The following is a 27,030-nucleotide window of genomic DNA, read 5'->3' on the forward strand; positions in this document are numbered from 1 at the left end:
AAAAACATCCCACTACCACTGAAATCCATTCAGAAGGCAAACATTTAAAACACAACTAAAATTTCACTTAGCAACTTATTGGACCTGCTCCTATACATCTCCAGAAGAAATGCTACTGTTATCATCAAACTATTTCTCTTCTTTCAGAATCCACAACTGGCCTTCAACAGTACCTGAATAGACTTAATAGCATCTCTCAGTTATATTCATTATTTTCTGACATGGCTTATTCTACCTGTATACTTCTAATTTAACCTTATGATAACCCTATATATATATATATATATATATATATATATATACATACATATAAAATTGTCTCTGAACCTGCTTTACACCCCGCTTCTGAAGTACAGTATTAACTTTTTCTGCCCTACCTAGTTCCTTCCTTCACCTCAATTTCTTTGAAATTCTAAGCTCTAATCATTTTATCTGTTATCTATTTAACAAACCCACTAATACACCTCTACAAATGCTCAGTGTTCAACATCTACAAATGTTTAAGTATCTTTCCTGTAATAGCTGCCTCTACTTTCATTTAAATGTAATCTAAGTTGCCAATGTATTTCTGATTGGTAATACATATTATGTAATATTTGTTCATTAATATTACTGAGTGTATGTTTAGGAATGTTTGTAATGTATTGGAGCTTTTCTACCCAGGCCTCTGCTGAAAAGGGGTTTTTGAGTAAACCCAGTCAGACAAACCCAGTAAACAAAAGCAAAAAATAAATAAATACATTTTATTCACTGGTTAGCCCTACTGAGCAGAGCCCAGTTTCAGAAGCAACCTGCAAGGAAAAGCTTCCTTATAAAACAGTAACAAATGTGCATCAGGCAATATAAGTTGTTAAAGAAAACAACAAAATATGGAATTAACAAATAAAGTTAATTTTATAAACTTAGATGTAGCAGCTATTAATTCAGTGGTGGTGTCTACAACTTGCTGTATTAGGTGTAATAAATAATAGTTTACTATCAAAAAGTTAAAAATAAAAAAAATGCACTTAGTTGATTGAACCGACATTCCAAATTTGGCAATGTTGCTTTAATGGAATGTCAAAAATCATCACTATAACGTCCGCGTTTGACCAAATTCATAATGTCAGGAGGCGACATCAGACCCTCAGGCATCCGTGCTGAAGCTGCCGTATGAATTGCACGTCTACAGCAAAAGTGTTTACAGTTTTGCAGGGGGCAAGCCCCCCTGCACCCCCACTCCCACTGCAAATTATATATTCCAACTCCGAGATCGCACTACAGTGAGGAAAAGGATAAATTTCCCAATCCCCACTGTAGTGCGGTCTGTTATCAGAATGTTGAGTGCACATTAGAGAATGCACACTACCATTAGCTAATGTGCAATCGAACATTTTCAAAACAACATTACGGAAACTGGAAAAGACACATTTGTCCATTGCAGTTTCACATAAGGGCCATTCCACATTTTGATAGTAAACCATAAATAATACTGCAATGAAAGAATACTGAATGTACACAGTACATAGTCTGCTTGAATTTCCACGTAGTATTATATCATTGAATGGCCTGAAAATCGACAGCCTTAATGTTGAACAATGTAAGCAGAAACTCATTCATTACATAGCACAGTAAATACTGCAGACTGTGTGTTACAGAGAGGATACTACATATTTACATGCAATGGATAAAGCCTTATGTGCACTGTCCTCATATAGCTTACACAGTAGTATCAAGTGCTTAACCTTTTAAAGAAAAGCACAGTGTAATCTTGACATCATTTAAATATTGCCCTGCATTTACACTTCACCTGTCTAATACAGAATAAATACTACCTATGTAGACTTATTGAATAAACTCATGGTGTCCTTTAACCAACCAGAAGAGACAGATTAGCACTGTGTGGTTTAACATTTTACAGACAAAGAAAGTGACATTGGGTATGTTTGTGGTTTAGAAAGCATTAGCACATTACATAAAGATTATGGCACTTCGGATCACGGTAGCACAAATAATATGAATTATTGTTTAAGTGATTTGCAGGTAAGATAAAAAGTGCATTCATTCCTAGTTTAATATAGTGAATTTTAGAGGTGATGTCAGATACTATAAGCACAGCTATTTGAGTGGATTAAACATGTTGAGCATTACAAGTTCAGCCGCAGGTATTTTGTTAGTGAATGAGTTATGACTCATTACTAATGAATGAGAATGAATGGATTAGGCCCTTCAATGATCTCCTACACTGCATGCTTTGTAACTATTCTATGAACCTGTAAATCAATATACTTGATTCACTGTATAATTTAAAATAGGAGTAATTTAAAAAGAATAATCAGCAACAGACTGTAGAGAGATTAGGCTTCGAGAGCATGAGTTAAGTTAATCATTTTTTTGTCATACAAGATAATTAAAGATGACATAATTGCAGAAATATAAGACACACTGGTAATGCAAGTATTGAATATCAGAAAGGATGAGTCAAAAAGTCACCAGTTACTGTGAATGTAAATTATTTTTTCTGTATTATTATCATATAATAGGTAGAGATATAAGAATGGGTACATTTAAAACTTTTAATTAGAATGTGTGTCTGCAAGCAGCTTCTAGTTAACATAACAAGAATCTGTGACTTTCTGTACTTTGTGCTTTCGTTTTCCATATGTGGTCACTACATGATATCAAGCTAAAATGGAGAATTTTGGATGTAAATATGTATCATATTTTCCAGCAGTTGTGACTTCATGTTCACACTTTTAATTAATGACTCTTCTAATAAATTGGTAACATGATTCACAAGTTTATTTACTATATTTTGTTGTCTAGGTAGCTCCCAGTGGAGATCCAAAGTAATATTTATACTGATTAGGGCATCTGTAGTCAGGACATAAGTGCAATTTCCATGCTTTTTATTTACAAGTTGGAAAAAGCACTAATAATGTTCCCCTGGTTTTCATAGTAAGGTGTCAAGAGATACTTAGTACCTACCGAACTACCAGTGACCCAGGCACACAGGATCTTGATATAATATCTCATTTGAATGATGTTTTCTTTGATCAAGCAATTGAAGGGGTCTGATTCAGATGGCATTGGCCACAATGCATTGTGAGCTTATTGGAAATCATTGCCATCTAAAGATTTAAGACCTGTTAGAAACTCACACAGTGAGTCTTATTAAGCATTAGTATTTGTATCTGCATACTCTGCCTTTATAGAATGAGTATGAAACAATATCTCATGCCTTTGCGGTTGATTAGTCTATTATGTACCTGTATGTCATTATGTCTGGCCAGTGCTAACATGCTTGTAACTGGAATATCGCCACGCAGGTGAATGGAAACACATTTGTTGCTTTGGAACTGAAGTAAGAGCCCTTACGAGAGCCTAGAATACTCCATTCACACAGATTGTATAACCTATTTATTTACTTTGTATAGCTGGAGTTATTTAGTTATCAGAGACAGTGTTTTACATACAAAGCCACCCATTTTCATCAGCATTATTTTTGATTTTTCTCTCTCCTATTATTCGGGCCAATGTTTCCTACTGCAACACATAAGTAGGGAAACATGTTTTATAGCCCTATTTAGCTCTTGTTTTATCCTTGCCTCCCTTCTGAGTATGTGTGTCCTGCTTCAGGACATGTTTTGTACCTAAATTAATACCAGTTAATGGATCTTTCGTGGATTACTTACCAAACTGATGCTAGCTACATTGCTTTTTTTTCCTTCCTTCTACTTAAGCTCAATTTACACACTTTAGATGTACAACTTCAAGCCAGACTTTCAGTCTTGGAAGGAACTTGCAAGATATCACTAGTAAACTTCCCTACATGTATGTAAGCAGAATCAGTGACTGTGTGCAGTACTATATTATTTCACAGTTTTTTTCCCTCACTCTGCTTGCTTCTAACAAGTACTGACTTTTGCATAATCTACTGTACCTTTAAAGAATGTATACTGCAATCCGAAAACTTGATTTCATCTTAACTTCAAAGAAAGCTTTCATTTAAACAATATAAGTTTTCTCTGAACTATCTCCTACAGATTTGAAAAATTTTGGAAAAAATTACATAAATTATGAATGTTTAAATGTGTGCATTATTTTTAACTTCCTTTTTTTTTTTGCTTGGATATGTACTGTATGATGGTATCAGTGAACCGAAACTGTGTTAACTATGTGCAAGTCCAGTAATAAAATATGATTTTGGGAAAGAAGCCATGAAGGTATTCTCTTGAACAGATTGCTCACAACATGAAACATAACTAATATGTTTTCGAAGACTTTTTTAAGTATATTTTGAAGGTAAAATAACATTTACTTTTTTAAATAGTAATAAAATAAGTTTCCTGTGTTACATTTTATGTGCACATGGCTTGCCATAATTAGCTGAGAGGATTAGTTAGGCCTGAGGGATATAAGTCACAGTAACAAAACTGCATTTGCAGCACGCTATGTCAAGTACTTTGCCTGGTCTCTAGCTTTCCGAATGGGGCAGCTGCATGTGTACACTTTACTTATCGATGCTTGGTCACACTCATGTTGCAATACTGTATCCACCATAGAGAATTTAAAGATTCTGTTTGGCTGGTACCAAGATGCCCAGAAAAACAGTATTCAGTCAAGAGAAAGAGGCAGACAAGTGGGATGAGGGCACAAAGTGTAAGGTTTGGAAGATGCTGGATAATCACAGAAGCTCATAACACACTCACTGACTTCATTAATCTCTAAACACATTTTTACATTTTGTTCTGTTTTCATATGCATTGAAATATACTTTCTGGTTTAATAATTTAGTACCATCTTTAATGTGGCTTCACTGCAGAACCTCTGTATGAGTTGCTGTACAGAGTTTGATTGTTTATTTGCTTATTTTCCAGTGTGCACACTCATTTTAATGGTATGGCTTTGCCATAGTTGCTTCTTTGTGTCTAATCAGTAAGAAAAAATGTGAAGCAACTTATTTCTACTTAGTGCATGTCTAATGTTAAAATATAACTTACCTGTTTCTACTCAGTGCATGTCTAACATTAAAATGCCACTTCCATTTCAGAAGACACTAACCAGAAGGAAACATCAGAAAAGATACTTAAAAGGAGAAAAAGGCAGGTATGTTAATCTTCTTAGTGACACTAACAGAAATCACAGCAAACTGCATGACATGTATAATTGGGAGTGTTTGTGAAAGACAAGGGGCTTAATAATTATTATAAATTTATATTTCTGAAATAGTTTAAATGTGGAGTGCATAACATGTTTATCATCATCGGTCATGAACATTATGTTAGTGAATTTAGGCATAGTAATGGTGGGAGATGGAGTTAAAGTTCTGAGGAGGGGAAGAGTTAGCCCTCGGCAGCAAATGTCACTGAATTGATGACCAGTGATGGAAAATATTTAACAAGGAAATGGAAGGGGACCTCACAGTAGTAGCCTTGTGAAAGTTGTTACCATTAATGTCAGCATATACATGCATTCCTAGCTGATCTACACTCCTCTCAACTCGGTCTTCTCTGCTGCTAAACTAATGTGTTGGCCTTGACTGAAAAGTTTTTCTGTGAAAGGATACTCAAAATAAACTACAGCTTTAGCTGTTAATTTCAGAGTTTTACAAAATGTCATTGAGCACAACTTGTCCTTAAACACTATTATACATTAAAAAGAAATACTTTACAATATTGTGCAAATTTTCTTATGATTTCTGACTGAAGTTTGTAATTGATTTCCTTCTCTGTATTATTCACATGATTTCAGGTACAGAAGTGTTGTGAAAGAATGTTTGCACTAATCCACTACTTGGAACCATTCCGAGAGGTTATTTCCATACACAGTATTCCAGTTTATGTATAATTTTCTTGGGTAGGATTTAACTATGGCTTCCTATTGATATTTTAAGTTATAGTATTGCTGCTTACCAGAATTACAAAAGTTGTGCTTTTTTTCTAAAGTCTGTCTTTGTGGAGGGGGTGGGGGTTACAAGTCATGCTTTTTTCTAAAATCTGTTTTTGTTGGGGGCCGTGCTCCTTGCACCACCCTTTGAGGGTTTTGCCCCCACAACCCTACTTCAGTGTATACCACTGTTGGGTCATTGTACTTTGGTGTATGGGAAAAAACTATTTCAAAAGTACAGTATTAACATTTTGATGAGTTGCAGTTTTGTAATATGAAATTGTAACTAACACACTCTATATATGTATAAAGTATGCTAGCACTATTGCACATTATGGAAGTATAAATGCGTATGCTTGCTTCTGGCTGGGTCTTACCATTTCTACATTTTTTAAATGTTAGTAAAGATGTATTGTATCTCTTCTGTGTAATTTATCTGATAGTTTTGTGTGGTACTTTGGGTAGCAAAAAACACAACATATGGATGACAAGCTTAGTCTCCACTGTGCAAATACATTTTCTACCTGCAAGTTGCAGTTTTGAAGAAGGAACAAAAAAGAAAAGAAAACACTTCAGCAGGTGACTACCTTATGCTGGACAAATAAGGCTGTGATGTGTCTGATTATTGCTTGAATGAAGATCTCAAGCCATGCAAACTATTTCTGTTTGTAAAATGAAGAAAATTAATGATGGGCGGCCACGGTGGTGCAGCAGTTAGCATTGCCGCCTCGCAGCAAGAGGTTCTCCGGTTTGATCCTCGGCTGGGGTGCCTTCTGTGTGGAGTCTGCATGTCCTCCCTGTGGTCGCATGGGTTTCCTCCGGGTGCTCCGGTTTCCTCCCACATCCCAAAGACGTGCTGTAAGTGGATTGGACACTCTAAATTGGCCCTAGGAGTGAGTGCGTGCATGTGTGTGCCTTCTGTGGAAGGTTGGGTGCCGGGCTGGCAACTCGACACTGTAAAATTCCACTGCCAATTATGAGCGGACAAGGTGATCCACTGTGGCGACCCCTAAAAGCTGAAAGAAGAAGAACATGAAGAAAATTAATGATCATATTAGGGAAACACTTGTGAGGAATGGATTTTATGTGAAGATTATTTTAACTGTAGTGCAAAGAATGTTCAGAGTAGGACTTTGTATAGCTGATATAAAATTCATGTTACGCTCTAGCAGTTCTCTATTAGGGACATTTTGTATACACGTATATGGGCAGCACAGAGTCACAGCTGTCAGTGCTGCTGCTTCGGATCACATGGTTCATCACTTTGGTTCTTCACTGGGATGCTTTCTGTGTAATGTCAGCATGGAATTTTGCTGGATGCCCCTGTTTCCTCCCACATCCAAAGGATGGATCATAGATGAGTTAGCAATCTTTTAAATTGTCCTTAGGCATGACTGCCATATGAGAATGAGTTGCGGTGGGCTGGTACCCTATTCAGGAAGAGTTTCAGTGTTTTTTTACCTGTTGTATCCTGGGATAGCTGCAGTTTCCATGTGACTCTACAGTAAGCGGGTCATCAGAGAATGAATCAATGAATGAAATATTTATTTGGAGGTTCATAGATGTTTACTAGGCTGACGACCACAAGGGCCTTTTTAAGCCGAGTCATACATCCCAAATCTCTGACAAGTTCTGGTACCCTTGAGAAGTGTAAGCAGGGGTTTGGGAGGAGAAACATTTACAAGCAGGGGCCTGGGAGATGAATCATTTACAAGCAGGGGCCTGGGATGAGACATTTACATGTTGTCTGTGCCCATTAGAAACATAGGTGCCAAGCCAGTGATGAATTTCCTGTTCCCCATCCAGTTGTCCAAGTTGCACTTGAATTGGGTTAGGGAGGAACTCTGCTTCACATGGATGGGAAGCCTGTTCCATAGATGAGGTAGTCTCTGGGATAAATAACTGTCTCTCCAGCAGGTCCTATTTATATGACAGTCAAGGTTTATGTCTTTAGACTGGGTAATTTTGGTGCTGTTTGTTTTGTGGATATGCAGGAGGTCAATCAGAGTGGCATCTGACAGTGCCCCATATGCCAGGCATAGACCTCCCCTCAACAGCCTGTAGGAGTCAGAATACAGGAGTAGAGGCTTGAGGTGGTATACATAGAACATTTTACTTACATCCTGTGTTCTTTTAGTGAGGAACCTCTGTGAATGTTCCAATTGTTTGGATATGCCTGGTTAGGTACATACCAAAGGGGGCATTGTACTCAATTAGGTGTGATGAATGCCAAATATAGTGGAGCAGTGACTTCCTTGGACCTAAATGCCATACCTTTGTTTATAAGTTGCAAAATATAGAATGATTTACTCACTACTGTAGACATGTTATGGTTAAAGGCTAGATTACTGTCTATGTGTGGCTCTAATTCCCTGACTATTGAGTCAGTATAATAGTTAGCAGGGGTGGATGACTTCCTGAAGGATACTATTCTACATTTCTTGGCATTTGGTTTTAGTCCATTGCTCTGACACAGTTGTTTGTCTGTCAGTCCTTCCTAGAGAACATTTGAGTTACTGCAGGATTCAGTTACAGCTCCTCATTTGCAGTCATCTGCAGATTTAGTCAGCCAAAGACCACTGACATTAGGCCGATTGGAGCAGTAAATTCCAAAAAGGAGAAGTCCAGGGACGAATCCTTGAGGAACTCCACTTGTGATGGGCCTCTTTGTAGACATGAAGTCCCCAATTCTAACTTGCTGTGTCTTGTCTGTGAGCCAGTTGGCTATCCACCAAGTGACATACGGGTTTGTACATAACTTTTTGAGTTTGTCAATAATGCCGAAGTGAGGTATTGTGTCACATGCCTTGGCCAGATCAAAGTAGGCAGTGTGAACCATTTTGCCTTCAGCTACAGCTTTGTTGACCTTCTCAAAGTAGTCCACCAGGTTGAATAGTCATGGCCTGCCCTTGATGAAACCAAACTGGGTTGGCTCCAGTGTCTGGAGGATTACTATATCAATATTGATCATTTCCATGATAATTCTTTCCATGGCTGCATGTAAGACTAGTGAGACTTATGGGTCTTTAGTTTCCAGGGCCTGTAGATGGCCCAAATTGTGCAGAGGGATGACTGTTGCTGTTCTCCATTCATGAGGCACATAGCCTGTTTTGGAGGCTACAGTTGAATAGCTATTCCAGACAGCCTGATAGGTCATGTTTCATGCAATTTAAAAGCATCCTGGGATATTGTCTGGGCCCACTGATGCAGTGTTCTTGGCTTTACAGACAGCATTAAGGACCTGTTCCCTAGTAATAGCAGGGGGAGTTATATTTGATGGTATTTCCTGAGGGAAGGTTGAGGGAGATCGAGAGGGGTAAAGTTGTAGGTTTGATATATCTTCTGGATCAGTATAGGTGGCTGCATTTACAATGAGCTCTGCACACAATTGTGTATTTCCTTTGAGGTTGCAGACCTAGCTAAAGAATACCTTGTGGTTGTCTTTGGAAAGGGAGGCCAAATTTACCTCAAATTTGGCTTTGGTAGACTTTATTTGTCCTTTGAGTTGTTTGTTTAGTTTGACAAGAGTGCTTTTATCCTGCTGGGTGCTGCACCTCCTAATTTTTGCCATAATTTTCTTCCTTCTGTTATACAGTCTGTTGATTTTATGATTCCATCAGGTGCTTATACATATCACTAACTTTCCTGAGAACAAGCAAAATGTGCTTGCTCCTTAATAAAATGTTTATAAAATTTACCAAAATAAATTCATTCACGCTTAAGTGAATTACCAAGACATTATGAGAAAGGGTTATATGTAGTAAATAAGTACGTAAATAAATCAATAAATTAACTCATTCAGTATTTAATTGTGCAGCATGCACTACAGCTCATTAAAGAAAGTAGCAAAACTGGCTGATGTTATTAAAGAAACTCTAAGGCCATGCTGTAGCTTTATTTGAGACTTTGGACAACTGATTCATATTTGTAATGCAAAATGAGCCCATATCACTGTCAACTAGATTTCCCAATTTGTTGCTACAGCTCACATGGACACTGTACTGTGAATGCAAAAGTTAACTAATTCACAGTAACTGATGGAGATCCTCTCGTTTTCTACAAATACCTGTATAAACTGTTATTTTTATTTCTGCTGCTCACACTTAACTCAGAAGCATACACATTCTCTACATATTACAGTCTTCACTGAGAAGATCAGAGCGATCCCATTTGGTGGACCCATGTTCATAAATAACTGCAGTGAGAAGTCTGTTTCAGACTTGGACCTACTATTTGGAAAAGTCTTCCAACTGCCTTTAGAAATATCAAAAACTGAAAAACTTTCAGGGACAAATTCTTGTCCACCTTAAGTCTAGTAGTTCATACACATGCAAGGAGGACCCAAGTTAGTCTCTTTGTGTCTATTTTATCCTTGTGCTGGCTTCACTGGTTCTGCCTTTGAATGTGCTGGTTTCACTGGTTCTGTTTTAGAACGCACTGATTTCACTGGTTCTACTTTTGAATGCGCTGGTTTCACTGGCTCCAGAGTTGTTGTCACGTCACTTCCTGTAGTGGTACATAAATTATTTGAATCATTACGCCAAACATTCCCAAGTCTCATAATCTTAAAATGCCATGCTTGACTTTTGAAGATGTAGATTAAGCTAAGTTTGGAGCTTTGAAAGAAACCTTGCATGTTCATTGGGCAGAAGAAAGAATTTGTACCAGGGTCACGTATGTCCTATGAAGGATAAAAGAGTTTAGATCAATTTTTATATGAACATATTTAGCACTGGAGAACATTTTATTCTGGTCTTCTGCTGCATTCTAATACATTCTAACCTGACAGAACCCCCTTGTGAGTGGAATCTACATTTTGTTGTAATGAGGTTGACGTTACTGATTTTTGAATTCTGGAAGTCTTCTGACTTGAGTGTCCTATCTTGGAACACTCTCATTTTGGTAGCTACTACTTTTGGCAGAAGAGTGTTTGAGCTTCTAGCTTTGTGTTATGATGAGCTTTCGTAGTTCTTCACAGCGGTATGGCTACTACGAGAATGAGAACTAACTCCATTTACCTTCTGAAGTGGCTTCTGAATTTATGCTTAAGCAATTCGCTCACCTCCATGCATCTTTTATGACCAAAGCTAACCCTGAATGTGCTTTGTTAATAACATGGCATGCAGAGAGTTATGTCGTATCGCCTTCACATGAATAAGATCAGTTCAACAAAAGAGCTATTTGTCTATCTTGCCAAAGACAAGTCAAGTGACACAGTGACGTCACAAGTTGTGCCTTCATGGCTAAGTCATTATATGTCAAGATGCTGTTCCTAAGTATGAAAATCATTCCTCATGCCTGGCAGGCCCTATGCAGGTTTCAGATGTATTTTATTTAGTATGTATGTTTGTTTGTTTACTGGGATAACCCAGATTAGGGAATATTGCCTCCTTTCGGCAAAGTGCTGGGGAATAAAGATAGAGATATAACAGTAAAATAATAGATTGGTGTCTATGCAGTCAGCATACAGAAAACATTACAGTTTGGATGTTTAATGCAGGGGTTGAGCAGGATTTGGAAGACAAGTCTTAAATAGGTTTCCTTTGGTTGAACTAGAACTTGTGCTACCTTCCATTTGAGTAAGTAGATTAGTACTCATTCTGCAGGAAGTTTGCCTTGCTCATCTAGAGATCACGTAGTATAAAAAAAGTTGCACAACTCTAGATCCTTGGCAGTGATGGATCGTTATGGTGACATCTCACCTACAGTAACTACCATATGATGAAAAGATGTCTGAGATTTAGTTGTCAGAGGGGTGAGCTCTTCTTGCCTTTGTTTCATCAGCTGCATTCCTTATATGGAGGAGAAATGATGTAGGTAATGTCAGACCCTCCATTTAATGGCAGTCTTAACACATTCTTTCAACAGCACTCAAGGCAGGTAGACTTTTCATAAGGCTAATGCATTACTAAGAGGTTTTAAGCCATGGATCACCATCCATTGGCTGGATGATAGTTCTGAACAAGATTGCTGTGATAATCCATTGCTGTCAGGGATTTGTAGATCTTCTGAGGGAAGGATCACTGCTGTGATGCAGTGAAAGCATTTTCAAGCATGCTAATTGGCCAGTGCAAGCTGGTCAGTCACTGCAAAACAGAGAATCTCCAATTCAGAGACATGTTCTTTTCTCTGAGTTTTGAAAGCTCTTGGTTAGGGCTAGTTAATAAAGTTTTGTTTTCCTTGCACTGACTACAAGGGGATTAAGTCTAGCTGATTTTTTCAGTAGCTCAGACAGTCTTATTTAAGGTAAGTAGGAATGGAAAAGGCTTTAATCTTTGACAGCTACCACTGACCTGTGCCCACTGCTGCTGTCATCTGATTATTTTTTCCCATCCACCCTGACCCTGAAGCGCTTTTAAATTCAGTACCTCTTGTATCTGACTTTAAAAGCTCCTCACAATCTCATCTTATCTGCTAATACTACTGAGCACTACAAGATCACACTGGGAAGGCCCTCTCCTTAGACTGTTAACGCTTTAGTAATTCTCTCTGTTTCATATCTTCAGCCGATTTGCTGCACACTGTAATCACTGCAATGCTGGGTATCAATCCCTTTAACCATCTTACTTTTAAAATCTGCAACATCTGGGGCAAGGCTACTGATCACTGAGAGCATACAAATCACTTCTTAGGAATCTGCGTGTGGTGCGTCTGGTGAGAGAAGGCCCAGAGGGATATTATTTCTTAGCCCTCTTGGAGACTACCAATCACCGAATAGCCTGAAAACGACTTCTTAGGAGACAGCTTGGGATTAGCGCCACTGTTTTGCTGTTTCTGAAGGAAGGAGCACAGGGACATTGATTCCTGACTGTTTCTGATTAGGCAGTGTGCATGGGATGTCCATAATTGGTCTTTCTGCTATTTGGTGGAGTCTTCTTCACTTTTAATTTTGGACTACCATACAACTTTGCTGTCTGAGCTGCTGCATGTGCAATCCACTGCGTCTTAGCAGAAGGTTACAACAACCCTCAATACCCCTGCAACGTCTGATATGAGACTGCTAATATATATATAAAATGTATGCACACACACACACACACACACATATATATATATATATATATATATATATATTTGATATACAATGCATTAAAGTGATCACTACATTAACTTTAAAGATCATGGTCAAAAAAATCATCCAAGGGTACAGAAAGCACTACCATCAAGCAGGGTACATCTTTTAATAATAAAGATTTTTTTTTTAACTTTTTACTGTGGTTGAAAAATGTCCACATGGTACACAGAAATCCAGCACAAATGCTTGCTGCTGCATTCTCTTGACAGGAGTGTACACTGCAAGTTGGTGATGCTGTTTCTGGTGCTTATAGAAGATAGCAATCATTTCTGCATATGGTAACATGTCCCAGTGTAATGCTTTTATTTTATTTTAGAATAGGTGTGTCCATGTGTGTAGGATAATATTAATCAATAAACAATGTTAAACCAGTTAGTATTTTGTCAAACTAATTTGCTTTCAAGCTTTCAATTATTAATCCATTAGTAGAGCCAAGCAAGGTTTGCTGGTTCATTTTAATGTGCAGAAAAAAATGTAAGAATTTTTTTTAACCAAAATGAAAATAAAAAAGTACTTATTATTAAAATGAATGCAGCCAAATATCGAAGCAGCAATGGCAGAATGTTCACAGTCTCAAGCTAAGTCAAGTTATACATCCGCACGTTTTATTTCCAGATAAAATTCCATAAAATAACATAGAATCAAAATAAAATAAAGTAGAGCTAACATCATCTAATTCAGTGATATCAGTTTATCCTATTTTTCAACTTGAAACAATGGAAAGATGGTCATTGAAACCCTGCCCTATATGTGTCCCCAGTCTTATTATCCAGACAAGCTCTCTCCTCTGTTCTTGAGCTGATGTCTCCCATCCTGACATCCTCTTTAACTATTTCTAGTACAGTAAACTGAAAGTGATGTTCAGCTCCACAAGATAAAATGTGTTTGGCAACAGCACTGTAAGTTTGTTTTCTTTTCAAACAGTACATATGGTCCCTGATGCTCTCTTAGCCTTCTGTTGGTTTTACCCACATAGAATGCTCTGCAGAGAGGGCACCGGGCTAAATACACTAAATTCATGCTGTTGCAATCGGCCTCTATGTTAAAGAGAAACTTCCTTCCTGTATCAGGATGTACAGATTCTACACCTTCAAAAATGTATTGGCAAAAATGACATTTAATACATTTCCTAGTTCCTCTGACTGGCTTTTGTACCTACATATGTATACTACTTCTAGGGTAGCATAACCTCCTTTTAAGAGATCTACTATTCTTATAAACTAAAGAGGGCTCTTCACCTACTAAACCTGCTATTTATCGACCTGTAAGATATGCCAATTATTCTCTAGTATTCCCCTTAATGCTCGATTGTCACTCGTATAAGTGAGTGGCACTGCTACTTTAGTACGTCTCATTTGTTGGTTAGTATTACAACTCCCCCTGTTTGAATAGTATGGCTTTGCCCTGTCCTTTCTAATATGTCTAGCATAATTACATGCCTCCACAACATCCTTACTACCATATCCTCTACCTTCAAAATCTCTTTTTAGTTGTTTTAATTCAGTTTCAAAGTCTGTATCTCTATCTGTAAGTCTAGAGCATCTCATGGCTTGCCCTCTCAGTACATTGCGAAACACATGCTGGGGGTGCATACTTGTTCTATGCAAGTACGTTGTCCTTTGACAATTGTTTCGAAAACGATTAGTATGTAGAAAATTCTGATTATCTATAGTAAGTCTAATGTCCAGAAAATCTATTACTTCTCTGGAATATTAACTCGTAAATTTCAGAAAACTACAACTAGTATTTAAGTATTTAATAAACAATAGTTGATCGACCTCTTCACCCTCCCATAGAATGAAGAGGTTGTCCACAAAATGTCTATACAGACGTAAAGATGTATTTGCCAAAGTATGGCCAAAAACAGTATTTGCTTCCCACTCCGCCATTGGCACAAGTAGATTTTCTGAATTAAAACAACTAAAAAGAGATTTTGAAGGTAGAGGATATGGTAGTAAGGATGTTGTGGAGGCATGTAATTATGCTAGACATATTAGAAAGGACAGGGCAAAGCCATACCATTCAAACAGGGGGAGTTGTAATACTAACCAACAAATGAGGCGTACTAAAGTAGCAGTGCCACTCACTTATACGAGTGACAATCGAGCACTAAGGGGGATCCTAGAGAATAACTGGCATATCTTTTAGGTCGATACAGAGACAGCAGGTTTAGTAGGTGAAGAGCACTCTTTAGTTTATAAGAATAATAGATCTCTTAAAAGGAGGTTATGCTACCCTAGAAGTAGTATAGGTATGAAGGTACAAAGCCAGTCAGAGGAACTAGGAAATGTATGAAATGTAATTTTTGCCAATACATTTTTGAAGGTGAAGAATTTGTACATCCTGATACAGGAAGGAAGTTTCTCTTTAACACAGAGGCTGATTGTAACAGCATGAATTTAGTGTATTTAGCCCGGTGCCCTCTCTGCAGAGCATTCTATGGGGTAAAACCGACAGAAGGCTAAGAGAGCGCATCAGGGACCATATGTACTGTTTGAAAAGAGAGCAAACTTACAGTGCTGTTGCCAAACACATTTTATCTTATGGAGCTGAACATCACTTTCAGTTTAATGTACTAGAAATAGTTAAAGAGGATGTCAGGATGGGTGACATCAGCTCAAGAACAGAGGAGAGAGCTTGACTGGATAATAAGACTGGGGACACATATAGGACAGGGTTTCAATGACCATCTTTCCATTGTTTCCAAGTTGAAAAATAGGAGATTGCTAAAATGAACACATGAAATAAACTGATATCACTGAATTCTGTGATGTTTATTTATCTACTTTATTTTATTTTGATTCTATGTTATTTTATGCTTATTTTATATGCATCTTAGATGTATATTTTATTGTGAGTGCTTTAATTTAATGGTGAGGAGGTGCTTTGAGTATAGGATTGACTGTGATTTGTTCATTTGAAATTTGACTATTTGCATGAGTATAAAAAGGGGGGGGGGGCTGAGTCTGCTTGTTTATGGTCTGATGAAGCAAACAGAAGTTTGTGAAGGCGCTTACCTGTTGTAACTTACTTGCAATAAAGGGATTTTATCTGGAAATAAGATGTGTGGATTCATAACTTGACCTGGCTTGAGACTGCGAACATTCTGCCATTGCTGCTTCGATATTTGGCTGCATTTATTCTTTTTTTGTATCATTGAGTGGCAGGTGGGACCTTGAGGTTTGTTTTTTCTTACTTATTATTAAAAATTGATCACAAACACAAAGATGTGCTGTGCTTCAAGGTAAGACTTTCGAGTCTAGGCTGAATCCTCTGAGCATGATCTTTAATAATATATTATGTATGTCTTGGGCTATTTCCATCAACTGTAAATTTTAATACACACCGGAAAATTGATTGTAATATGCAGCTTGTCTGAGTTCTTAAATTTCTTTTTAAGCCGTTAGTAATCCATATATCACTTTGGTATGTGCAGCGGTCTTCCATACATGGAGAGTGACACTGGTATTTCTGCACTGGACATTTAGCCATGTGTTTGAGACAGTTTTTCCTGCAGTACAACTTCAATGAGAGAGATAGATTCAGGAATCTCTTTCTTTCTGTGACTCTTGGCCTTCGCTGTGTTTGCAAGTCTCTGTTTTCTTGCAACAAGTGTGCATGTGACAGAGTTGCTTATCATCCCGGAACTTGAGCCTTAATGTAGCTGTGTTGTAAAATTATCAGCAGTTTTTCTATACAACCTACAGTCTTCATAAAATATATACAATCTAGGTTTAGTTGCTTTACTAAAAGTTCAATATCAAATTATGGACTTTCCAATTTTTTATGTTCTTTGTCCAATTAATTTGTGTCATAGTAGTATTTCTATCTTCATTAATTTATTTCTGAAATCTCCTTTATACTAATGTTTTGCTCTAAGCAATGTGGCTCAGGTGAGTGATCTGCTTTTTGCCATCAACATTTTAGCTGGTGAGATACTGGGTCCCTAGAGTGGAGTAGTCCTACATTCCAAAACTACAAGGTGATAGTCCTCATAGCTTTTACTGCTCAGGCTCTCTTTAAATTATTCACTGTTTGCACAGTTCTCTCCACCTGTCCATTTGGCTGAGAATAGTATGGACTAGAAATTAAATGTCAGAATTTGCACTCATGCAGATATTCTGAATTTCTGATTTTGCATTTTGAGCCATTGCAAATATAATAGTGTGAAGACTGGTAGAAGAGGGTGAAGGCTGCCATCCTAGTCAAATGGAATTTGATACATAATTCTATCATTTGTAAATATGAATGTAAAATACAGGCTTGTTTCTTAAATGAAAAAAACACTGTAAAATGTGAACTTCAAGATTGTAGCAACATTGCCATCTGCTGTGAGGAAAACTAAGCCAAATAAATCTTATTGGTCCTTTGAAATTAAAATTACTTTCTGTCTATTCCTTTGAAGTTAGAATTTGGAGTTGATGAGTCTGGAGTAAGCATCCTGCCTATAGTTTTAAGGCTAAAGTTAATGACCAGAATTTTCATGTGGAATGTCCTTTATTGCTCTAAGTGTAAAAGAATGTAAATACAGTTTCGGTGTGGGCTGGGAACCAGGAAAGTGTAAACAAATTATGTCATGTTTTATCAGCACTGCAGTTTCAATTTAAACAGTGAGAACCAGAAGTTATTAAGCATTTTTGTCTTGATATCCATCTCATTAGCACTCTGCCTGCGTCTTAAGTAAGTTATTTTAGAAGTATGTTTTCCTGCAGTAATTGCTAGGAAATTAGAAGAAAACTAGACTAAGTATTTTTCTGTTATGTCAGAACTGTACTACAGAATTATTTTAAGTTTCTATGTGATCTCTGAACTCTTGAGTAGCACTGTGGTGTAGTGATATTGTCTTGTGTTTTTAGTATTTATTATTAAATATTTTAACCTTTTACCTGTAGCTGGTTTGTGTAGAGATAAGTTAAGCTCTAGAGTACATTGCATATTTATAGAGTTTATTGTACAAGGCCACTCTAATAAGCCTTGACTGATTAGTCACACTTACCAATTGGATAATAATATTGCACAGTAATAATTGGACACCTTTTTAAGGGCCTTTGGGTAGCTGATAATTATTAGCTGGTGGTGGCAGTAATTACTACTGTATTGTCTTGGTAAAGGGGCAAAGCTGGAGAATCTGTGTCAGCCTTTCCCAGGAGTGTCTGTGAAGTTGTATAAATACTTATGTCAACGTGTGTGTGTGTGTGTCAGCTACTTGGGCAGGGCACAAAGCACTGGTTGGACAGAGAGGGTACTGGAGGTTAGCTTGCCAGCTAGGTTGAGATCTGGACCTTATAGCAGTACCAGTGGGGAGTCTTATTGGGGACCTGGAGAGCAAGGGAGCAGCCAGCCCCAGACTGACTGTGATCTCTGTGTGCACTTAAGGGAAATTGTACTTTACTGTGTGTATTTGTTATCCTTTCCTCTCTTATGAGACACCCTCTTTGGTGTTAGTGGTGAGGATTGAGGCTCCTTGATTGCTGGGCCAGGGCGAGGCCATCACATGTGGTTTGCAGTGGTGGGATCCACTTCACATTTGTGGTGGCAGTGGATATCCATATCACATATTACTTAGTTAGCAAATACTAATTGGCTTGTAGTGGTGTGGGTAGAGTGAATCTTGTAGCTTATATACAGTGATCTCTGAAGGTGTTTTGTACTCTACATCAGCCATGCAGTGAATACTCAGAGTTCAGATCACAATTGTTTTATTTCTTTTGTTAGCTTAGTTAGTCAGGGTGAGCAGGCAGCATGTCAGCAGAGTAGTATGGAAAGCTGACAAGGAGCTAGCTGGTGGAGATGTGCCAGGCTAGGGGACTGATGCATGGAAACCTGACTAAGGCAGACCTTATTGCAGCCTTGGTTACAGCTGCATCAGAAAACAGCATCCAGGAGGACAGTCAGACTGGCAGTGGAGATACAATATCTTTGGAGAATGGACAGCTCAACCTTTCTGTGGAGGACAATTAGACTGGCAGTGGAGATACAATATCCTCGGAAAATGGACAGCTCAACCTTTCTGCAGTGGACTTAAAAATCCAGCTGGAGCTAAAGATACCTGAGTTGGAGGCCAGACATTTGGAGATAGAAGCTGAAGAAAAGGAGAGTCAGAGGAGGCATGAAAGGGAAATGCCGACTCTTCACCAGAGTCATGGAGGTAATGGGGAAGGGAGTAACTGGACCCCAGAAGCACAACAGGTCAGTAAATTTCTTCTGCAATTTAAAGAGGGGGATAATTTTGATAGTTTCATTCATATGTTTGAGAGGGTATGCAAACAATATAGTGTTGACCAAAGGCTCTGGGTACGGTTCTTGACCCTCTTACTCTATGGGAAAGCTGTAACTTTTTTATCAAAAATGCCTGACTCTGTCTGTTTTGATTATACTGCTGTAAAAACATGTCTTTTAGAATGTTTTAAGCTAACACCTGAAATGTATAGGAAAACGTTTCGCGAGCATAGACACAAGGCAGATGAAAGTGTGTGTGAATATGTTGCTGAACTGAGCACTTATTTTCATAGCTGGGTGAGTGGATGTCAGGTCACCACTTTTGAAGGGCTGGCAGACCTTTTGGTGAGGGACCACACCCTTAGCACTTTGCCTGAGGACATGAGGATCTGGTTAGCTGATAGACAATGTGCTACTTCAGATGAGTTGGGGAAGAAGGGAGACCTATACCTGGAAAGCAGGGCAGCCCTGCACAGGAAGGGGACCCTCAGTACTGCTCATGGGTCTAAAGGAACCCATGGTGTGCAGCACAGACTGCCAGAACAGAATCTGCCAGTAGCAGGGGAAGCCATTAGTCCAGGTACATGTCCAGGAGCTAGGGTTAAATGTTTTGAATGCAACCAGTGGGGCCATGTGGCATATAGATGTCCATGGAGGCAAGGTGGGGAACCAAAGGTAAGGGAACCAGTAAGTGGGAAAGACAAAATGCCAATAGTTGGTTGTCTTGAGACAACAGGGATACTAAACTACCATCCTGCAGATATCCTGAGAGGGAAGGATTTAGCTGAGGCAATACCATGTACGTATGCAGTTACACGCAGTGAGGCTAGGAGACAAGCATAAGGGTCTGGTAGCCTGGGGAGACCCAGCCAGACTGCATACTTGCAGCCAGGACTGGTGATGTGGTTACTTCAGGGAGTGAGCTACACTGTAGCAGTGAGACTGAAGGTGAGCCACAGCTACTTGTGCGTACTGATGTTCCCTTGGACAGGGTAACTGCAAAGGTAGAGGTGAGTAGTAGTACCCAGGCTGACAGTAAGGCACCACTGTCAGAGGATGCCAGACTTCCCATGGAAGTGAAGCTGGGAAGGGTTACAAGGAGAGAGTTGAGACAGGCTCAGCTCTCATACCCTACATTGCAAGGCCTGAGGCAGGTAGCTAGGGAGGCACCTGATTCTCAAGGGAAGGGGAATCTGTATACTGGGAAAAGGGTTACTATACAGAGAGTGGACTCCTGAGGGAGGGCTAGAAGGTGAGAGAGTAGAGCAGTTGGTAGTGCCTAGAGCCTACCATCTGGCACTTCTAGCCATAGCCCATGATATTCCCTTTACAGGTCATATGGGCATAAAACGTACAAAGAGGCGTATTATGCAGACCTTCTATTGGCCTGGAATTTCCAGAGATGTAACAGGGTACTGCAGGACCTATGAGCAGTGCCAAAAGGTAGGCAAGGCAGGAGACAAGTTGAGAACTCCTTTGATGCCTTTGCCTGTGATTGAGGAGCCATTTCAGAGGGTAGCTATGGATATTGTGGGTCCTCTGGGTACCCCAAATTCCACAGGGAAAAAGTATATCCTGGTGGTGGTGGATTATGCTACACGATACCCTGATGCAGTGGCTTTGTCCTCCATTGAGGCAGAGAAGGTGGCAAATACTTTGTTAAAGATTTTCAGCAGGGTACGTTTCCCAAAAGAAATACTGTCTGACAGAGGTGCCGATTTCATGTCAGACCTGCTGGCTTGTCTGTGGAAGTCCTGTGGGGTGAAGCACATGAAGACCACCCTCTACCATCCCCAGACTAATGGTCTTGTTGAGACGTTAAACTCTACAATCAAGTCCATGCTAGGGGCATTTGCACATCAGTTTAAGAGGGAGTGGGACAAATATTTGCCCCATCTGTTGTTTGCTTACAGAGAGGTTCCCTAGGAATCCACAGGTTTTTCATCCTTTGAGTTGCTGTATGGGCATAGGGTGAGGGGACCTTTAGATTTAATTCGAGATGAGTGGGAAGGTGAGTGCGAGACTCACAAGGAGTCTGTTTTGGCATATGTCCTAAACCTCGGGACAAGGCTCAGGGAACTCATGGGCTTGGCCCAGGAGTACCTGGCAGAAGCCCAACAACAGAAAAAGGTGTGGTATGACAAGAATGCTCAAGCTAGATAGTATGCTGTGGGGCAGCAGGTAATGGTTCTCATTCCTGTCAGACACAACAAGCTGCAAGCAGCTTGGGAGGGTCCCTACAAGGTGGTAAGAAAGGTAAGTGATGTTAACTACATGGTGGAACTGCTAGGCAGACGGCAGGAGCACAAATTGTACCATGTTAACACGATGAAACCTTACCATGATAGGGAGGCCCTTCTGCTGAGCATTTGCAGTGGATTGCAGGAGGAATCTCAGGGAGATCTGGTGATTGACCTCCTCAAGAGGCTCGGGCTGACACCTCGGTAGAAGGGGTAGCAGTGTCCCAGCAGCTATCTCCTACCCAGGTTCGAGAAATCCAAGCAGTGTTGCAGGAATTTGGGGACATGTTCACTGGGAAACCAGAGTGCACCCACCTGGTGCAGAACCAGGTGGCTACAGGGCCCCAAAGGCCTATTAGCCAGGCCCCTTATAGGGTGCCTGAGAGAGTCAGACAGACCCTGAGGGAAGAGGTATAGGAGATGTTAGAAATAGGGGTCGAGTCCGACAGTCCCTGGGCCTCCCCACTGGTGCTGGTGCCACAGAAGGATGGCAGCACCAGGTTCTGTGTAGACTACAGGAAAGTAAATAGTCACACAGAGTCAGATGCTTACCCCATGCCTAGGACAGATGAGGCCCTAGAGCAGCTGGGTGGGGCTAAGTATCTTACAACCATTGATCTTACCAAGGGTTACTGGCAGGTGCCCTTGACTCCCAGTGCTAGAGAAAAGTCAGCCTTTGTGACTCTTTTTGGCTGGTACTAGTTCACAAAGATGCCCTTTGGGATGAAGAATGCACCAGTGACTTTCCAGAGGCTGATAGATAATATCCTAGCAGGAGCAGGAGGGTTTGCCCTTGCTTACCTAGATGATATTGCCATCTATAGCCATTCCTGGCCACAACATCTTCAGCATGTCAGGGAGGTGTTGGGCAGACGACAGAGGGCAGGGTTGACCATTAAGCAGAGCAAATGTCAGGTGGGTATGGCAGAGGTCTTCTACCTAGGACATAGAGTGGGGAGTGGTAAGATAAGGCCAGAACCTGCCAAAATGTAAGCCGTTCAGGCATGGCCTGCACCTGTTACTAAAAAGCAGGTGAGGGCATTCTTAGGGACAGCAGGGTACTACAGAAAGTTCATCCTTAGTTATAGTACCATGGCTGCTCCCGTCACAGAAGTGACAAGGAAGAACAGGCCATATAAGGTAGTGTGGACCCCAGCATGTGAGCAGGCATTTTAGAAGCCTAAATAAGCTTTGGGAGGACCTCCTGTGTTAGCCAGTCCAGATTACATCAAAGAATTTGTTGTGCAAGTGGATGCTTCGAACCATGGGGTGGGGGCTGTACTTAGCCAGATTTCATCAGAGGGGAAAGAGCACCCAGTGGTTTATCTTAGTCGTAGGCTACAACCCAGGGAGAAATGTTATGCAGCTGTAGAAAAGGAATATCTAGCCATAGTGTGGGCACTGCAGAAACTTCAGCCTTATTTGTATGGAAGAAAATTCACTGTTATGACAGATCACAACCCTCTAACATGGTTAAACAGAGCCAGTCAGCAAAATGCCAAGTTGCTAAGATGGAGCCTGGGATTGCAAGCATATGATATGTCAGTGCAGCACCACAGTGGAGTTAGCAGTGCCAATGCAGATGGGCTCTCAAGACAGGGAATGGGGTGAGGTACCCTCAGATAGACCTAACCCTCTCAAGTGGCATTTCTCAAGCCAAGCATTTCTTATTGGTCCTTTGAAATGAAAATTACTTTCTCTCTATTCCTTTGAAGTTAGATTTTGGAGTTGATGAGTTTGGAGTAAGCATCCTGCCTATTGTTTTAAGGCTAATGATAATGACCAGAATTTACATGTGGAATGTCCTTTATTGCTCTAAGTGTAAAAGAATGTAAATACAGTTTCGGTGTGGCCTGGGAACCAGGAAAGTGTAAACAAATTATGTAATGTTTTAGCAGAACTGCAGTTTCAATTTAAACAGTGAGAACCAGAAATTTTTAAGCATTTTTGCCTTGATATCTATCTCATCAGCACTCTGACTGTGTCTTAAGTAAGTTATTTCAGAAGTATGTTTTGTTATAGTAATGGCTAGGAAATTAGAAGAAAGTTAGACTAAGTGTTTTTCTGTTATGTCAGAACTGTACTACAGAATTATTTTAAGTTTCTGTGTGATCTCTGAACTCTTGAGTAGCACTGTGGTGTAGTGGTATTGTCTTGTGTTTTTAGTATTTATTATTAAATATTTTAAAAACCTTTTACCTGTGGCTGGTTTGTGTAGAGATAAGTTAAGCTCTAGAATACATTGCATATTTATAGTTTATTGTACAAGGCCTCTCTAATAAGCCTTGACTGATTAGTCACACTTACCAATTGGATAATAATATTGCACAGTAATAACTGGACACCCTTTTAAGGGCCTTTGCGTAGCTGATAATTATTAGCTGGTGGTAGCAGTAATTACTACCGTATCATCTGGGTAAAGGGGCACAGCTGGAGAATCTGTGTCAGCCTTTCCCAGGAGTGTCTGTGAAGTTGTATAAATACTTATCTCAAAGTGTGTGTGTGTCAGCTACTTGGGCAGGGGCATGAAGCACTGGTTGTACAGAGAGGGTACTGGCAGTTAGCTTGCCAGCTAGGCTGAGATCTGGACCCTATAGCTGTGCCAGTAGGGAGACTTATTGGGGACCTGGAGAGCAAGGGAGCAACCAACCCCAGACTGACTGTGATCTCTGTGTGCACTTAAGGGAAATTGTACTTTACTGTGTGTATTTGTTATCCTTTCCTCTCTTATGAAACACCCTCTCTGATGTTAGTGGTGAGGACTGAGGCTCCTTGATTGCTGGGCCAGGGCATGGCCATCACAAATAGCATTAGTTATCTCTTGCATCAGAAATGTCGATATTAATGCACTAATGTTAATTGCACGTATTGTGTCTGTCAGTTTGATTATTTCAATGAATTTTTAATAAAACTGCAAATATAATGGACATATTACTTCTATGAATTGGAAGCAGTCTGTATCTATTCCTCTGCATGGGTGACTGGGACTAAATATACTGCCACCTCACTTTTGTGTTATTTTTATGCTGTATTTTGCAGATTATAGAACTCTACTACTTTCTCTGTCTGCGTTGACTTTGCTAGCCAAAATATTATATAACTTTCTCCTCCTTTGCAGTTTCCCATTCTTAGACATGACTGATACATGCTATCAAACAGTTGTTTTCTGTTTTGACTGGGAACTCTTATTTTATAAGCTTTGAGAATCAGGCCTTTGACTTAACTTAGTTCTTCCTCGAAAGAAAAAATATGACTGAGAGTATTTCCTTTATTTTATTTTGTGCTTAGGCCAACTTTTTATTGTTACTTTTTTCAGTAGTTAAGTATCTTAGTAAGTAATAGTACATAGTACATCTCTAAAAGAAATAAATCATGGTCAAAATGGAGATCCACTAAAAGCCCTACTGACCATCAAACCTTCAAACATCTAAGAAACAAAACAAAGAAACTTGTCATCCTAGACAAAAAAAACTACAACTTTCAATACCAACAAAACCAAAACCAAAACCCAAAAAAATTCTGGTCAGGAATTAATAAACTACTCCACCCAGGCAACACCAAAACACCTACCCCAGCTAGCTTAGCACAAAACAACCTAACATCATAGCCAACACCTTTAACAATTTCTTCTCTCAAACTGTAAACTCACTTGCAAGCACCATGACTCACCCCTCCCTCCAAACTACCCCCATCCCCAACAATACCTATACACTAAAACTTGAAACCGCCTCAACTACCTATATACAGAAACTACTTTCTAAACTAAAACCCTGCACCCCTCAAGGACAAACTTCCAGCTGAATACCTTCAATTAGCTGCAAAAGAAATAGCCTACCCAGTATCCATCTTAATAAACAGAACCATAACAGAATCCAAAATCCCATCCTGCTGGAAAATCTCCCACATTATTCCACTCCATAAAGGTGGAAACTCTAATGAACTATCCAATTTTAGACCTATTGCCCTTCTATCGCGTCTATCCAAAATAATGGAACGCTGTATTCACCATCAACTTCTAAACTATCTCTTAAATAACAACCTGCTTGTAGACTCTCAACATGGTTTTAGACCCTACCACAGCACTACTACTGTTCTCTTCTCTGACACCATAAATAAAAATCGAAATAGAAACCTATTCTCATCTGCACTATTTCTGGACCTCTCAAAAGCATTTGATATGGTCAACCATCAACTTCTCCTTGATACCTTAAAATCTCTATCACTGGATTCTCAAGCATTACAGTGGTTCAACTCGTATTTGACTAATAGAAAACAAGCTGTCCCAAGGGACAGCCATCTATCCACTCAACTCCCTGTTACTATTGGTGTCCCACAAGGATCTATCCTAGGCCCCTACTTTTCTCCATTTTCATCAATAATTTGCCCAATTCCTACCAACATCCACATGCATACAATATGCAGATGATTCCACTCTCATCTGCTCTGCCTCTACCCCAGCAGAACTCCACTCCACTACCAAGTAGTCTTTACTGCAGCAGAAAATTGGTTTCAACACATCTGTCTCCTCCTTAATCCCAAAAAAACCAAACTACTACTCTTTACCCCTACCTCTAAATCCACCCCTATCTCTTTTTCTATAACATCCTGTAATGGCACTATCATCAAACCTGACAACTGCTAAACTCCTAGGCCACCATAGATAACCAGCTAAATTTTGACTGTCACATTGATTTAACTATCAAAACTGTCAATAAAAAGATTGGTGCCCTATACAGGCTAAAGCCCTATCTCACTTCAACCTCCCGAGTAGCCCTCCCTTTGCCCAAACTCACCTTATCTCTACACCTAACTTACGCCTCCCCTCCTTTGTCAACTTATCTAAAGGCAATCTTCAGAAACTGAATACTGCCTACCACAGTATAGCCAGATTTGCCACTGGCTCACCTTTCCAAACTCACCACTGTCTTAACTTAAAGAAACTCAACTGGCTTGAACTCCCAACCTTATACTCCTACAACAACTAATCATCACTTTCAAATTCTTCATTACCCTCCAATATACCCATACTAAATAAACTCATCACACCTTATAAAAATCTCAAGACACTCAGATCAGCCAACAAGCTACTAGTTACTACCTTGAAATCTCATAACAAATCAGGTGATTCCCTATTTGCAAACACTATCGGTTCTTACTGGAATAAACTTCCCATTGAACTGACCTCCTAACATCATGTCACCTTTTCAAAACAGATAAAACCACCTACTAATTCACTGGCTATGCCCCTGCTCCAATCCTGACTGAGCATAGTACTGTTCATTACTCTAAACAGTCTGCTACTTGCAATTCTTTCCACTCCCTTTATTACCTAGACTAACATCCTCAGCCCCTTCACTGGACCTTCACTCTTTTCTCCAATCTTATTGCCTACTTCACCGTGATAGCCATCCTCTCTATTTACTTTCCAGCCATACCTAGACCATCTTTATCCTACTACCATAGCATTTCATCTCTATCCTGCTTCCTCACTCTCCTTTTCAACTTGACTTTCTTAACATTTAACTATGTTAAAATACTTTTACCCTCGTAACCATATTCTATCCGCAATTCTTTCCACTCCCTTTCTTACCTAGACTAACATCCTCAGCCCCTTCACTGGACCTTCAC

At 39.5% G+C, this 27,030-nt stretch overlaps 1 protein-coding gene across 1 annotated transcript in view; it reads left to right on the forward strand.

Moving 5' to 3' along the window:
* The window catches only part of ADAM22 (ADAM metallopeptidase domain 22), a 2,281,988-nt gene that overhangs the window by 1,077,611 nt on the left and 1,177,347 nt on the right, over nucleotides 1-27,030 (forward strand). Inside the window, exon 8 of the mRNA XM_044066314.1 lies at nucleotides 5,033-5,088. Coding sequence (XP_043922249.1) covers nucleotides 5,033-5,088 — 56 coding nt within the window. The remainder of the gene's footprint in view (nucleotides 1-5,032; nucleotides 5,089-27,030) is intronic.

The sequence above is a fragment of the Protopterus annectens genome, chromosome 3.part1, assembly GCF_019279795.1.
Source record: "Protopterus annectens isolate FY-2018-M chromosome 3.part1, PAN1.0, whole genome shotgun sequence".
Lineage (NCBI taxonomy): Eukaryota > Metazoa > Chordata > Ceratodontiformes > Protopteridae > Protopterus > Protopterus annectens.